Source organism: Morus notabilis, unplaced genomic scaffold (genome assembly GCF_000414095.1).
Source record: "Morus notabilis unplaced genomic scaffold, ASM41409v2 Scaffold848, whole genome shotgun sequence".
In the NCBI taxonomy this organism is placed as follows: Eukaryota; Viridiplantae; Streptophyta; class Magnoliopsida; order Rosales; family Moraceae; genus Morus; species Morus notabilis.
In genome coordinates, this window is record NW_010367943.1 from 398860 (window position 1) to 412963 (window position 14104).

At 33.3% G+C, this 14104-nt stretch overlaps 3 protein-coding genes across 4 annotated transcripts; 1 reads left to right on the top strand and 2 right to left on the bottom strand.

The window, feature by feature from the left end:
* Nucleotides 1–3808: 3808 nt before the first annotated feature.
* LOC21402801 (glycosyltransferase family protein 64 C3) lies at nt 3809–5213 on the bottom strand. Its single transcript, XM_010113843.2, has one exon. It carries the CDS (start codon nt 4877–4879, stop codon nt 3857–3859), a length of 1023 nt encoding a protein of 340 aa, XP_010112145.1. The 5' UTR covers nt 4880–5213; the 3' UTR covers nt 3809–3856.
* Nucleotides 5214–5679: 466 nt separating this feature from the next.
* Nucleotides 5680–6572, top strand: LOC21402802. Its single transcript, XM_024175923.1, has 3 exons — nt 5680–5884; nt 6006–6137; nt 6347–6572. Exons 1-3 carry the CDS (start codon nt 5681–5683, stop codon nt 6431–6433), a joined length of 423 nt encoding a protein of 140 aa, XP_024031691.1. The 5' UTR covers nt 5680; the 3' UTR covers nt 6434–6572.
* Nucleotides 6573–11052: 4480 nt separating this feature from the next.
* On the bottom strand, nt 11053–13741 carry LOC21402803. 2 transcript variants are annotated; one of them, XM_024175920.1, is made up of 4 exons: nt 13372–13741; nt 11686–11962; nt 11532–11602; nt 11053–11417 (listed from the first exon to the last, which is right to left on the bottom strand). In XM_024175920.1, exons 2-4 carry the CDS (start codon nt 11960–11962, stop codon nt 11373–11375), a joined length of 393 nt encoding a protein of 130 aa, XP_024031688.1. In that variant the 5' UTR covers nt 13372–13741; the 3' UTR covers nt 11053–11372. The 2 variants fall into 2 exon arrangements, with proteins under 2 accessions (XP_024031688.1, XP_024031689.1); XM_024175921.1 differs by lacking the exon at nt 13372–13741 and adding an exon at nt 12901–12955.
* Between the last annotated feature and the right edge of the window lie 363 nt (nt 13742–14104).

Sequence of the window (14104 nt, forward strand, 5' to 3'; positions counted from 1 at the left end):
TTGAAACAATAGACTTATGATACTATTCCTCATTTTTTTCTTCCCTCTTTTTTGTTGAGAGAATATAGTAAATATCAGACTTATGAAACTAAATGAAGTAAATAACAGATTTTAAAGCTATTTAAAATAAATAGCAATTTACGTGGTAAAATAAAGTTCATTTATGGCTAGTAAAAATATCTTTTCATTATAATTTTGTTGACGACTGGTAAAAAGATTTTTTTTCCACGTATACAAAGATATTTTACTACTAAATTATTTATTATTAGTCGTAAATGAATCATTTACACGTTAAATGACTCATTTATAACTTAAAAACTATTATTTACCTCAAATAATATTAAAATATTTTATTTAATTAATTTAATTTTATAATTATGCTATTTACTACAATTTTCTTTTTTTGTTTTTTTGGACGTTTTTTGGGGTTTTTTTTTTTTTTTTTTTTTTTTTTCTTTTCCTTAAAGGGTGTATTCCGCATTTGCTTCCCCATTTGATGCCCCGGTTTTTCCTTAAACAAAGCTTTCCCCGTTTGTTTTAGATCTCAGATTCTGAAAAGTCCATATCTATTGTCCTTTAAAATAAAAAAATTTCAAACTCGTCAAAAGAAATATACAAACATTCAGAAATAATGACATTCACGAGACTGAAGAACATATTTAGGGGATTCGTGTCATGATTCGAATCATGATTCGTGGTTCGCTACAGTATTTTTTCTCATAAAAAATACACGTAAAACGAGAATAGTTCTGAATCATAGTTCTGAATCCATGAACCAAACATCCCCTACAGTTTTAACTTGAACACAACCATTGTTTTTTTTCCCCAATAATATAAAGAACCAAGTTTAAATATAAGAAGAAGGTCTGTAGCTTGACAACCATAATCTTACATTGGAATTTGAAAATTTAGACGGCTCCATTTATTTTACCGATTCGAGTTTAGAATTTAAATTTTATTATAATAAAAAGTTTTTAGAAACAGTTGCATCTAATTTTTTTATTACAGTAAAATAAGCTCTTACACATCTTAACTCGAATAAAAAACTCAAATCAGTGAACTAAAATCCAAAGAGTAATAGCACTTTTTAAACCACCATATAAATAAGTGGGTTGATCGAGCCTGTTTGGTTGAAGGATTCGTTCTCTAATTCGAATCATAGTTCATGGTTCGCTACAGTATTTTCTCTCATAAAAAACACACGTAAATTAAAAATAGCTATAATCTCATGATTCTAATCCATGAACCAAACAGACTCGTGACAACATAAGTCTCTCGTAGCTTGCACACGCGAGCATGATGTGGACAATGAGGTTGTATAGGTGCTTATACAAAATACTACATAAAATAATATTTATTATTACTTTTAATTTTAAAAAATAAATTAAATAATTAACCTTTCTGATTGGGCAGCACCTGTATAAGGATTGCCATTTAATTATAAATAAGGAAAACGTGATTATAACAATGTACATTGAAATTCTATTTTTATTTCTTGCCGAAAAATTACATCCTCTGTTCTTGTTTTTTTTGTTTGTTTTTTTTTTTTTTCTTTTTCACTTTTGCTTTAATACAAAAACACACAAAAGCCTTATCATATTTTGGAGGAGATTTAAGCTCCATTCATTTCACCGATTCGAATTTAAAATTCGAGTTTTGTTACAGTAAAAAACTCTAAAAAATAATCATATCTAACTTTTTTACTATAATAAATTTTTTTTACATAAAATTACATATTAATTCAAATTAAAAATTTAAATTAGTAAACTAAACAAAATCTTATAATTAAAACTTGTAAGCAATCTCACGAGGGAACAAATAACTCTTTAAAAAAACGCACTCGTTAGGTGTTTCGAGTCTTCATGCCATTGCCTTCAAAATAAAAAATAATTAAAAAAAACCATGTCATTGTTATAGTCAGAATTTATTTATTTTTTTAATCGTGAAAAGCAGGTTGTTAGAACATAAAAGAACCACGATGTCGCTGGGGTCTGACGCCGACAACGCCGAAAGGCACGACGACGGCCATATCCCCACGATCGAGGATCCCCTCGACGAAAGCTAACCCATTTCCACTCCTCGACTGATGGTGATGCAAACCCATTCCTCATTTGACATCACCGACCTTCAAATTGGTTGATATGGCTATCTCCAGCAACTGAGCCGGTCGGCGCCGGAGATTGGAAAAAGATTTATGATTTTTTTTGCTGTGCTTTTGTTTTCTTGTTTTTAACTTCAAACCTTCAAACATGGTCTGGTCAAATATTAATGAGGCTGATGATAATTTTGTGTGCCACTTTTTCTTCAATTAGCAGGGATATGTAGGACCCAATTTCAATTTGAAAAAAACCGAGCCGGTGGATGATACGGTCATCGATAAGGAAACAAAAAAAAAAAAAAAAAACATACGGTAGTGTATTCCTAGGTTTGGAAGACCAAAAAAATAATTCTAAATATGGATATATTTACGAAAAACACTTTTAATATGGGGAAATTAGTAAAAAAAATGTACGGCTTATTTAGCATATAAGATTTAAATCCAAAAAAAAAAAAACACGATTGAAATCTATGTTTCAATCAAAACATGCTTTTTTTTATATAAATATGAAAAGTTAATTAGAAAGTGCACATGAAAAAACAACCGTTGAAAGGGCTACAAGAAAAAAAAAAATAGAAAATACATATTTAAGAAGAATTACTTTTCCGGGGATAAATTAAAGAAAATATCATTTATCAAATAATAATAAACTGAGAGGCTATGCAGAAAATTATTTAAGTAAAAACTATATGTGGAAAAAAATCATTTTAATGAGCCAATTAGGGAAAAGAAGTAGATCATTTTTAATATAATAAGGACAAAAAAAAAATATTACCCCATTTCGGACATGATATCATTTTTTCCTAACTTGTCATCTCTCAAGATTATTGTTGTTTCTATAGTTTTTGTCGTTTTTATATGATTGTCTCTTTTTTGTTCTTGTTAAGATTCTGTAGTACTATTTCCTCTAATCGCGTCGTTTTAAGATGTTGCTCGCCATAGTCACTGTTCACTTTTCACATGCATTGCGTTTCAGGTTCTTGCCATTTTCTTTAGTTGTTGTCGTTTGAAGATTATTTCTTTTTTTAATTGCCTCGTTTCTATTGCTGAGCCTGATGACTTCAGATCTATAATTTATAATTTTAATTTTTAAATTTTAAATTTGTTATAAGAAAAAAATATTATAAAAAATTAAAAAATAATTTAAAATCAAAGACAAATATTTAAACAAACATCCTATAGATTTTTTAAAATCAAAGACGAACTTTTAAAACATCCTATAGATTTTTATCGTTGCCTGAGCTAAAGTTAGAAGCTTTTCCCAATCCCAGAGTTGGCATCCTCCAATGTTGATGATTCGGTTAAGGAGAACATGGATTACATTGGCAGTGGAGTCGAGATTATTGACGATCACGGGTATCTTTCATATGCGCGGTTTTAAGATCTCGTTCATTTCGTAAATTTAAATTTTTAATTTAAGTTAAGATGTGATATTTAATAAAAATTTTTTACTGCAATAAAAAATTTTAATATGATATTTTTTAAAAATTTTTTACTGTAACAACTTAAAATTAAAAATTTAAATCAGTAAAATGAACGAGCTAAATATTTTCCGGTAGATTCTCTTATTTATCTATTATTGAGAAAACTTAAACCTTTTAACAATGGCCCCAACCCTCTGCCGTCCAAACGTGTTCCTCCTTTTTATTTATTTATTTATTTATTTTTTGAAACACAAAATACAAAAAATTCAACAAAAGGAATAATCAACAACACTAAAAATTAATTCTTTTTTTTTTTCCTGAAATAAACTCAAAATTAATTCTGATCACAGAACACTAGTTTCCCTCCTTTCTGACAAAGCCCCTGTTCACCGACGGAATTTACAACCTTGCCATAACTATACCTCAAAGCCATTTTCCCAAGAACTCTATGAAACTCACTTATACACTCCCCTCTCCTCTTCCTGTGCTCCGCTCTCCTACTGCTCAGCCCCACCTGAGCCACCGTTCCGCTCAATCCCCGCCGTCCATCACCATCACCAATATCCTCATTTCTCGCATCTCCCCAATCCCGGGCCCAGTTAGCCCCCACCAAAACCGGCCCGGCCCCCGTCTCCTCCGCCACCACAAAATTCATCAGTATATCCTCGCAGTTACGGGCCCGGTCGACCACGCTCCTCGCACGCGCCATCGCAGAGCCGCCTCCGCAGCTGTACTCGAACAGGTACCGGTTCTTCAAGATCATGAACTTCGTCAGCACGATCGAGTACTTGTCCGGATGGATGGTGTAGATCCACTTCTTCCTCGTCAAATCGATGTCGTGCGATCTCGCGAAGAACCCGATCAGACGGTCCGGATTCGATTCCCACACCCTGAAGGCGAAGGCGAACGATTTCGCGTCGATCTCGACGTCGTCGTCGCAGATCAGGACAGCGACGGTGGCGATGGACGGTCTGGGGAGGAACCGCGCGTTGAGGCTGGGCGAGGATTGGCGGATCAGGGAGATCGGAGCGGATCCGAAGGAGAAAGCGGTGAGATTGTGGGAGAATTCGGCTAGGGTTTGGGACGGAGTGGAGGGGTTTCCCCAGAGAATGAACACGGCGGAGACGAGCGGAGAGGCGGAGTACGTGGCGGCGAGGGATTGGAGGAGAGGGATGCGGGACTCGGAGTAGCCGTTGATCAGTACCGTGATTTGGTCCGACCGGAGAGTTCGTGGGTCCCGCAATGCCGTCGAATCGCACGGATCGGAGGTCAGGGTTCGGAGAGAGAGCGAAGGCTTGAAGAAGAAGACGAAGAAGAAGGAGACGAAGAGTGTTTGGATTGTTGAAACGAGATTCATGTTTGTCGTCGTTTGAAGAAAACGACGTTCTCTGATAGACGAATCTCAAGTGGAATTTATTTCGACTTTCCTTTTGTTTTGTTTTGGAGTTTCAGCTTAAGCTTGTTGACTAGCGCAGTATAGCAAGCGACGAACAACTTAAAGCAGGAGTAAAGAAACTGACCATGTAAAAAAAGAAAAAAAAAAATTCATAAGAATATTTTTGTAACTTATAACATCGGAGTTATAAGTATGATTATAATTTTATCGTCATTTTGGTCTTTTAAACTATTGATTATCCAATGTTCTTAAAGAAAAATGATTATCCAAATAAAACCCGTCAAAAATATCCTCAGGACTTATAAACTAATGAAAAAAAATACTCTACTTCAAAAATAATCTCAATGTTTCACTGGCTTTCTTTGCTAAGGAGGCCTTTTGCTGCACAGAGGATTAATTATGTTAAAAAAAATTTTAAAAATGCTTGAAACGCATCTCTTTACAGTTCATTAAGAACCAAAAAAACCAATCAATTTGCATTTGGATTTATCTTTCACATACGCCTCCTAAAACCCAAATGTAGATCAGCAACTGAGCAAAGAAAATATTACCAATAACCGCGTCTCGGGGGGTGATTTGGTTCAAGTTTAGCCTTTTACTTCTATGTTAATTCAAGTCTACAAGAGTCAAGAAGCGCCAATTACAAAACAACCAGGTTTTTTTTTTTTTTTTTTGGGTGATGGTAGAATTGTAATTGTGGAGAAACGTGAAGGAGAATATTGTCAATGTAATGACTAGTTGGATAACGTAGTAAAAGATGGTATGTGTGGCATGGAAGGCATCTGGTTCTCGCGGGAGGAACTCACTCCAATGGCTATTCTGAGGATGTCTATTGCCCCGCCAATTTTCAGTTCTTCACGAATTTCGCCATCGTCGTCAACATCGACGTCGCCGTTTCGCTTCTTGAAGCCGGCGCGTTGCGCGCCAGCCCAGCAAGTCCAACAACAAGAACAAGAACAACAACAGGTAGTTAAATTTCCAATTTCAGATATAATGTTCAACTGAGCATATTTTTTCCACCAAGGACCTTAATTGAAGATCATTTACATTGGTGCTTAATTTTAATTCTTGTTCAGTTATTTTGAAGAGTGATGCAGGGATTTTGTGTGAACCTTGCAATGGTAGAGGATGGTTAGTATGTGACTTTTGTAAAGGGCAAAAAACCAACGTTAAGGCCGACAACAAGCGCATCTACCGTCGATGCCCATCTTGTCGAGCCGTAAGTTTGTTTGTGCTTTTATTTTATTGTTTGATTTCTTACTAAATTCCACTTCATAGGCCAACTTAACAAATTGCATTTATATGGTCAATAATGAAAATTACGCAGTAATTCCTTGAGTTTGTGTGACCAAATATGTTGAACTCACTCAATAAAAATTTGCATTTTGCAAGCTTTTGTTTGTACATGAACGTATTGTTGTGTTGCAGATTGGATATGTACTCTGTTCCAGTTGCAAAGTTTTTAAATGTGTTACATTCCCAAATTACACTGATGGTGAAGAATTATCCTTTTGAGCGTCTTATAAAGCTTCGAGCTTGATTTTAAATGTAACCGGGGATTAATTATTCTATATCTCTAATATTTGGGGGGGTTGATTTATTTTCCTTCTGTGTAATTATTTGATTGTTGATCTAATGTATTTGCTTATAGAAACCTCAAACTCTATACTGAAGATGCCATTTGCCAATTTTCGTTACTACAGGAGCAATTTTCTGTTCTTTTGATATCAGGATCTTCTGTTCCCAAATCATGCGTTAGCATTTTCTATTCCGAGTTGGCCTTACTCAGACTTGAATTGATCTTTGACAAGAAAAAAAAAAAGTCCTTTTGAGCACTTTCCAGCATTGTAAAAAAATGAAAATATGTTTTGCAGACTTTAATTTGAAAACATGTTTCTAAATACTTTTCTTTTGAGATTAGAATGCAAATGCAGTGGTGAAGGATAATCCGTTAACGTTTGTGCTTTGGCCGGCACATTTTATTTCAGTGGACATTTCTGAATACCAATTGTTTATCTGTCTATGTACTGGTTCTAGACTTCCTAGGGAAAGAAAAGTCGGTTAAATATGGTCTTAATACCATCCTTACTATGATTCTTATATATGATCTCAACAATGTTATATTTTATTTTATGAGAAGAAGAAATATGGGAGAAAACAGAGAAACAAGGAGAAAATGGATTTTTCAAAAAAAAAAAAAAAGAAAGAAAGAAAAAAGGATTATTGGGTGAAAAAAAAGGAGAAACAATGCAATATAGTTGTAAAGGCTCATTTGGAATAATAAGAGGGATGTAACAAGTCATAATTAAAAAGGGAGTTTCTCTGTTTTTTTTTTTTTTTTTTTGAAAAAGGAAGTTTCTCGCGTAGGATTAGAAAAATAGAACTACTGGTAGTTTTATTTTTTTCAGCCATTTTTAGCCGTCAGATTTATATCAAAAACTGTATGTTCTGCATACTTTTTCAATCTCATTTAATTTTAGTCAGATTTAATAGTCAAAAAACTGGTCATACTAGTAGGGCAGCTTATCAGAGACGGTCCTTAAATTTAATTAATGGTTGGTATAAGAATATGTGTAAGGAAAGTAGAATGAGAGCGGTCATACTCAAAACATAATATAGTAGAGAAAATTAATAAAAGGCAAGGTGAATTAGGCATTAAACACCACTGATATTTTTCATAAAGATTAAATGGAAAAAAAAGGTGATATGCCTTGGTCACTCTTCATGATAAAATTGCTCATAAATTTTCGTCCAAACTGTTAGAGTTTTTATTTCTTGTGTTTCTTACCCGCTTTTTAGCTATTTTGAAGAATCAACATCCAATTAAACCCCCCATAAACTTTCAGCAAGAAAAACGTAAGCCTAACCAACCCATAAAAGTTCAATTCTCATAGTGCTCATATTAAAGTATCTATAATCATATCCCTTTATGGTCAGTTTTTATTGACAATTGCAAAGGTTATTTTCTAGTTTATACCTTGCATCTAGTGTAAAATTAAAAAAAAAAAAAAAAAAAAAAAAAAAAACTCTACATTTTGGATCATAACACATAACTTCTAAACCATATAACTACGATGAACATTGTCTACACCACAAAACACAATGGCAGAGAGGCCTCCAAAGTTAGGAGCAAACCACTTTCTAGAGTGTCAATTGCCCTAAACACAAACAAAATTTGAAAGAAGAAAAACAAAACACAACGTAATTAAGCCAAATCGTATCACCTAAGAAGTCTATTGGATGTTAATCCAGAAGAATACTTTTTATAGTTGACAAAAACACAAGTATTATTAACTATTTTTCATTAATTTTTTTTCCAAGTGCCAAAACTGCTCCAGCTTCTGCTTTTGCGACCTAATAAACAACATGAAAACCATGGTCAAATGCAAATGCAACATAGAACAAAAACAAACATAGAAGGGTAAAAATTACTCAATTGAGGACTACAAAGCGAAATGCCAATACCTTAGAGGGTTCAACATTTTGCAGTTTGTCGTCACTATCACTGGTCCTAATCCACCAAAAGAAAAATAAAAAAGCAATTAGTGATTTAGTGTAATCAAATTAATGACACGATAACGTGCCTTGAAAGAAAAGATACCGGTTCTTTTAGAACGTAGGACACTACGTTCCAACAATTTGATTTCTTTTTCATTAAAATGTCAACGGCCATCCTCCCTTTGTAAGGTCACTTTTCCCAAAGGAAACACCTTGCAAAATTCTTCTTGAAACTTATTTTTTGGGAGTTGAAAGATAATTTTTTCCCATTCGGCCATGCTTAGAGGTGCTCCGCTTCGGCAATGAGGAGGACCTCGTAGCATATGACCGAGTCAACGTCGAGATCGAGCCAACTCAACACATTAGGATAATGGATCGAGACATCTTCAACTTCTGTCATTTACATCATGTTAAGTACTTTGAACAATTTCATGGCAACCAAATCCAAGACACGAGAAGTTAATCAAGGCTCACTACAACTATCAAAGTCCTGGAGCTCATAGTCCGAGTAACTAAAAGTAAACTCTAGATATGCAAGAAACATAGAGGAGAAACAGAAGAGTCAAAATAGTAAATTGAAAGCTCTCACATAAATGCCACGTTCGTTATTGTCCATTTAAAAGCACGTGCATTAAAAAAATGGGAAAAAGAAGTATTTAAGTACATAAAATAGATTTCTTTTCATAAAAAAAAGGTATAAATTTGAAGAAAATACTGAGAGACAAATTAAGGAGTACATTATTTAAGAGATATATTTGAAAAAATATTATTTGAAAGGGGTAAAGGAAAGAGATCTTTACACATGCTCATATATTTGAGGAAAAAATTAGGGTATTTTACACGTTTGTCCCCTAAATTTATAGGGTTTTATTTTAGCAATTTACCTTTTAAACTCTTAATTTTAGCAAGTTGCACTCAATTATAGAATCAAGATAAATATATACATCTACATATTATTATTATTATTATTTCATTCTCTTTAATGTGATTTTCCACCCAATTCGTTGTATTATTCCAGAACTCTCCTCTACGTGCATATACATAAATATGTACCAAACAATGGAATAATATGCAACTTCACCATATTATTAAAAGCATTTTCATGGCGCACACACACACACACATAATGAAATTATAGAATTCCTTGAGTTTGTGTGACCAAATATGTCGAGTGGACTTAACAAATCTGCATTGTGCTAGCTTTCGTTCATACTTGAAAGTATTTCTGAGCTGCATATTGGATATATACTCTGTTCCAATTGCAATGTTTTGTTACAATCCCAAATTACACAGATAGTGAAGAATCATCCTTTTGAGCGTCTTATACAAGTCTTCAAGCTTGATTCTAAATGTAACCATGAATTAATTATTCAATATTTCTCTACGATTTGGGGGGGGTTGATTTGTTTTTCTTTTGTGTAATTATTTGATTGTTAATCTGTTGTATTTGCTTATTGATGTATTTGTACTGACTTTAAACTTTTTAATAAAGAGGTTATTTGCAAATTTTCGTTATTATAGTAGCAATCAATCTCTATATATTCTATTCTTTTGATGTCATGATCTTCTATTTTTAAAACATACATTAGTTGATCTTTCTGCTTGCTATCATTCTACTCATTTTTTTTCAGGGTTTCTATAATCCTTGTTTGGCCTTTCTCAGACTTGAATTGATATTGACAAGGAAAAAAAAAAAAATTCCTTTTGAGCACTTTCCTCAATAAAAGTGTTCATCACTGTAAAGAATGAATATGCGTTTTGCAGACTGAATTTGAAAACATGTTTTTAAATATTTTCTTTCGAAATTAAAATGCAAATGCAGTGGTGAAGGATAATTGCTTAACGTTTGTGCTTTGGCAGCCACATTTCATTTTAGTGAACACTTCTAACTACCAATCGTTTATATACCGGCTCTAGAAAAAAAAAAAAAAAAAAAAAAAAAAAAAAAAAAAAAAAAAAAAAACTCGTTTATACAAATTAAATGGTTGAAATGCAAGAAAAACATAGCCCCCACCAAGCCACAATAGTTCATTGCTCATTATCCTCCTGTTGAAATATCAATAATCTTATCACCTTTGGTCAATTTTTATTGACCATAAGAAGCGTTATTTTCTATTTTATACCTTGCATTTTAAGAGTAGTAAAAAAGAGCCTTACATTTTTGTGTGTTTACAAGATCGCACCTATAGTTTTGAAATTAAAAAAAAAAAAAAAGGGACAAATTACCCTTTCAAGCCTATAGACGATCTTGTTGCTAAAAATTCGTATGTAATGTTTAATAAAACAAAGAAAAAAATCATAAAAGTGTTATTTTCAAGCTAAGTTGCAGAGTACTAGCAATTAGTAATTCATTTCAAGTTTGTTTATAAGTTAGAATGGGTAAATTCATCAATCTATAAATCACAATCAACTTTTCACCAAGAAAAGTTACAAAATTTCATGCAGAGATGAAATTCTGAGAGGTATTTTATCGACAGCATTAAAAATGCAAAGTATATTAAACTAAAAATGCAAAGTATAAAATCGTAAATATCCCATTTCCAAATCATTTGAGACAACATCTAGGCTAAGCAATGAATATGGAGGGAACAATAACAGGGTATAGTAAATAAAACAAGCCAACATATATTTGTGTCATCATCAATTTAATATAAGCAACTCCTTAGAGCAAAGAAAAACAAATAAAAACTAGCAGAAACCACATACTTTAAGTTTAAACCACATAACACGTAACTTAGAAACCAAACTTATAACTTATCAACACAATGAACACTGTCTATACCACAACTTTTCCGATTGTCAATCGCCCTAAAAGAAACAAAAAATAAAAGAAGAAAAGCAAAGCAAAACAAAACTAAAGTCAAATTTCACCGCCCAAAAAGTCTACTGGATGTTAATCCACAAGAATACTTTTTGTAGTTGACAAATCAACACGAGTATTATTACCACTTTTTTGTTAATTATTTTTCTCAAGTGCCAAAACTGCTCCCGCTTCTGTGACCTAATAAACATGAAAACTATGGTCAAATATAAATGCATATATAAAACAAGAAAAAATAAAATAAAATAAAATAAAGATGATTCAATTGAGGACCACAAAGTGAAATGCCAATACCCTAGAGGGTTCAACTTCCTTGCAGTTTTCTTCCTTCAAGTTCTCTCTCACGATCATTCTCCTTGAGCCCCCTAGAGAATTATATCAAAAAGAAATTAGTGATTTAGTGCAACCAAATTAATGACACAATAGCATGCCTTGATAGAAAACATACCGCATCTTTGAGGATAAGATTTGAAATAACGTTCCAGCACTCTTTTTTCTTCTTCATTAAAATCCGAGCGGCCATCCTCCATTGGTAAGTACACTATCCCCGAAGGAAACACCTTCAAAAATTCTTCTTCATACTCATTTTTCAGGGGTTGTTGGGAGCGCATTTTTTGCCATTCATAAAAGTGCCAAAACGGGGACCTTGTAGCATATGATCGAGTCAACATCGAGATCAAGCCATCTCGAGAAATTTGGATGATGGATCGAGACATCATCGACATCTGTCATTTACATGTTAAAATTGAATGATTTTGTGGCAACAAAATCTAAGACACGAGAAAAACCATCAAAGTCATGGACCTTATATGTATTTCCAATGATTTCACCAATAACCAAACCTATGCGTTCATCCATTTTTTTTTGAACACATGCGTTCATCCATTTTGCTTAGGGTACGAAGGACAAAAGCTTTAATTTTTTTTATTGAAAAAAAAAAAAAAACTTTGACACATACAAAGCCGGTACAGCATATACAACAAATTCACTTTTCCAGGTGCGATGATTATTCAACGAAAATACAAAATAATAACATCATCAGAATCAAAGAAAAATTAAAAAATCAAATCAAAAAATGAAAATCGCTTAAATATTGTTAGGATTAAACAGTTTGACCGAAATAAAAAACCAAAATCAACCCAAAAGATTCCGATTCCCGGCTCAAGACCAGTCAAAAACTTCTCAAAAACAATCAACAACAAAAACAAATAAAAATTCCTCAGATCTATAAACTCCGCACCGAGAAAATCACAAAATCGACCGCGCAAACACATGATTTAAGGGTACAAAAGAAAAAAAAGTGTAAGACTAAAGATCATAAATAAAATAAAACGAAAAAAGATAAGATAAGGCAGAAGCTCTCTTTGTCTCCTTTCTTATACTAACATGCCCCAGTTGTAATTTACTTTTTGCACAGAAATATCACAACGAAGATTAATATGATGTTATCGAGTCCATGATCATGTCGTAAACATCATCAGATTAAAGCTCAATGCCCAAAATCAGATCAAAACTCACGAAAGAAAAACCCCAACAGGAAATTATATCCACAAATTAATGTGAAAGAAAAACATAGACATTGAAAATTATAATCAGAAATCAGGGAAAAGCTTTGAATGCTCTATATTATATACGAAAACCGGAGAAGAGTAAAACTAAATACCAGTAAGATGGATCAAATCGTGGACAATCTTCAAGCTCAGCGACGGAGATGAGCAAAAGCAGCTTTATTTTTACATTGACATGTTCGAAAATATAGGTGTATGATAAGGAAGATTTTTTATATTTTACTTTTATTTATTTATTTTTATGGGAAGATAAGGAAGGTTCATAAAAAAAAAAAGAAAAATCTACGCGTGATAACCAAGATCAAAGAAATATCCCAATAATCAAGGAGATGACTAACAGAATATTAAAAAGTGCAATGCAGCAAATCCTCTAAAAAACAATCAACAACAAAAACAAATAAAAATTCCTCAGATATAAACTCCGCACCGAGAAAATCACAAAATCAATCGCGCAAACACATGATTTTAGTTCCGATAAAAAAAAAAAAAAAAAAACAAAGAAATCCAGAAGAAGAAAAGCAACCGCAAAATAATCCGAGAAAATCGATGAATCAAGAGGATTTTACCTGACGAAAAGATGGAAAATCGTCGAAGAGAAAAGAAGAAGACCAAGAAATGAAAACGCCGGGGCTCTGGTTTGGTTTGGCGTGGTTTGGGTGTGTTTGTGTGTGAAAATGAAAAGGTTTGTGGAGACGGGAAAAGAAACACGAATTTATATGCGCCGATTGGTGAGAAGCGTCACAGGTGAGGTGGGTGTTAGGGCGGACGTGCGAGGAGGACTGAGGAGAGAGCTGGAGCGGCCGCAGTCGAGACTGTGAGAGTGAGAGAGTAAATGGAAGAAACGAAGAGAGTGAGAGTTCAGAGGAGACGTCTTAGGAGGGAGGAAAAAAAACGACAGCAGATAGGATAATGAGAGTAAAAACGACAACATTAAAAAAAAAAACAAAAAAATGGATTCGATCGGCCTCTAAACCAAAACCGAACGGACTATCTTTAGTTTCACGTCACACTCACGCCGTGTATTTTTCGGTCGATAACGGTCGGTTTAGATTTTATGGCTTTTTTCACAGTCCTACTGTGTGAATATGAAAAGATTTGTAGAGAACGCGCAGTTTATTTGCGCCTACGGTTCTTGCCCTTCATTATCCCAATATTTACATATCTTGCCCCTCGATCATACTCGAACTTTTTTTTTTTCCTTTTTGAGAAAAGAATTTTAAAAAGTACGGAATTGAAAAATTACTCATAAATCCTTTCAAAAAAAGACACTTAAATTTTATATGCATAAATAAGTCATTC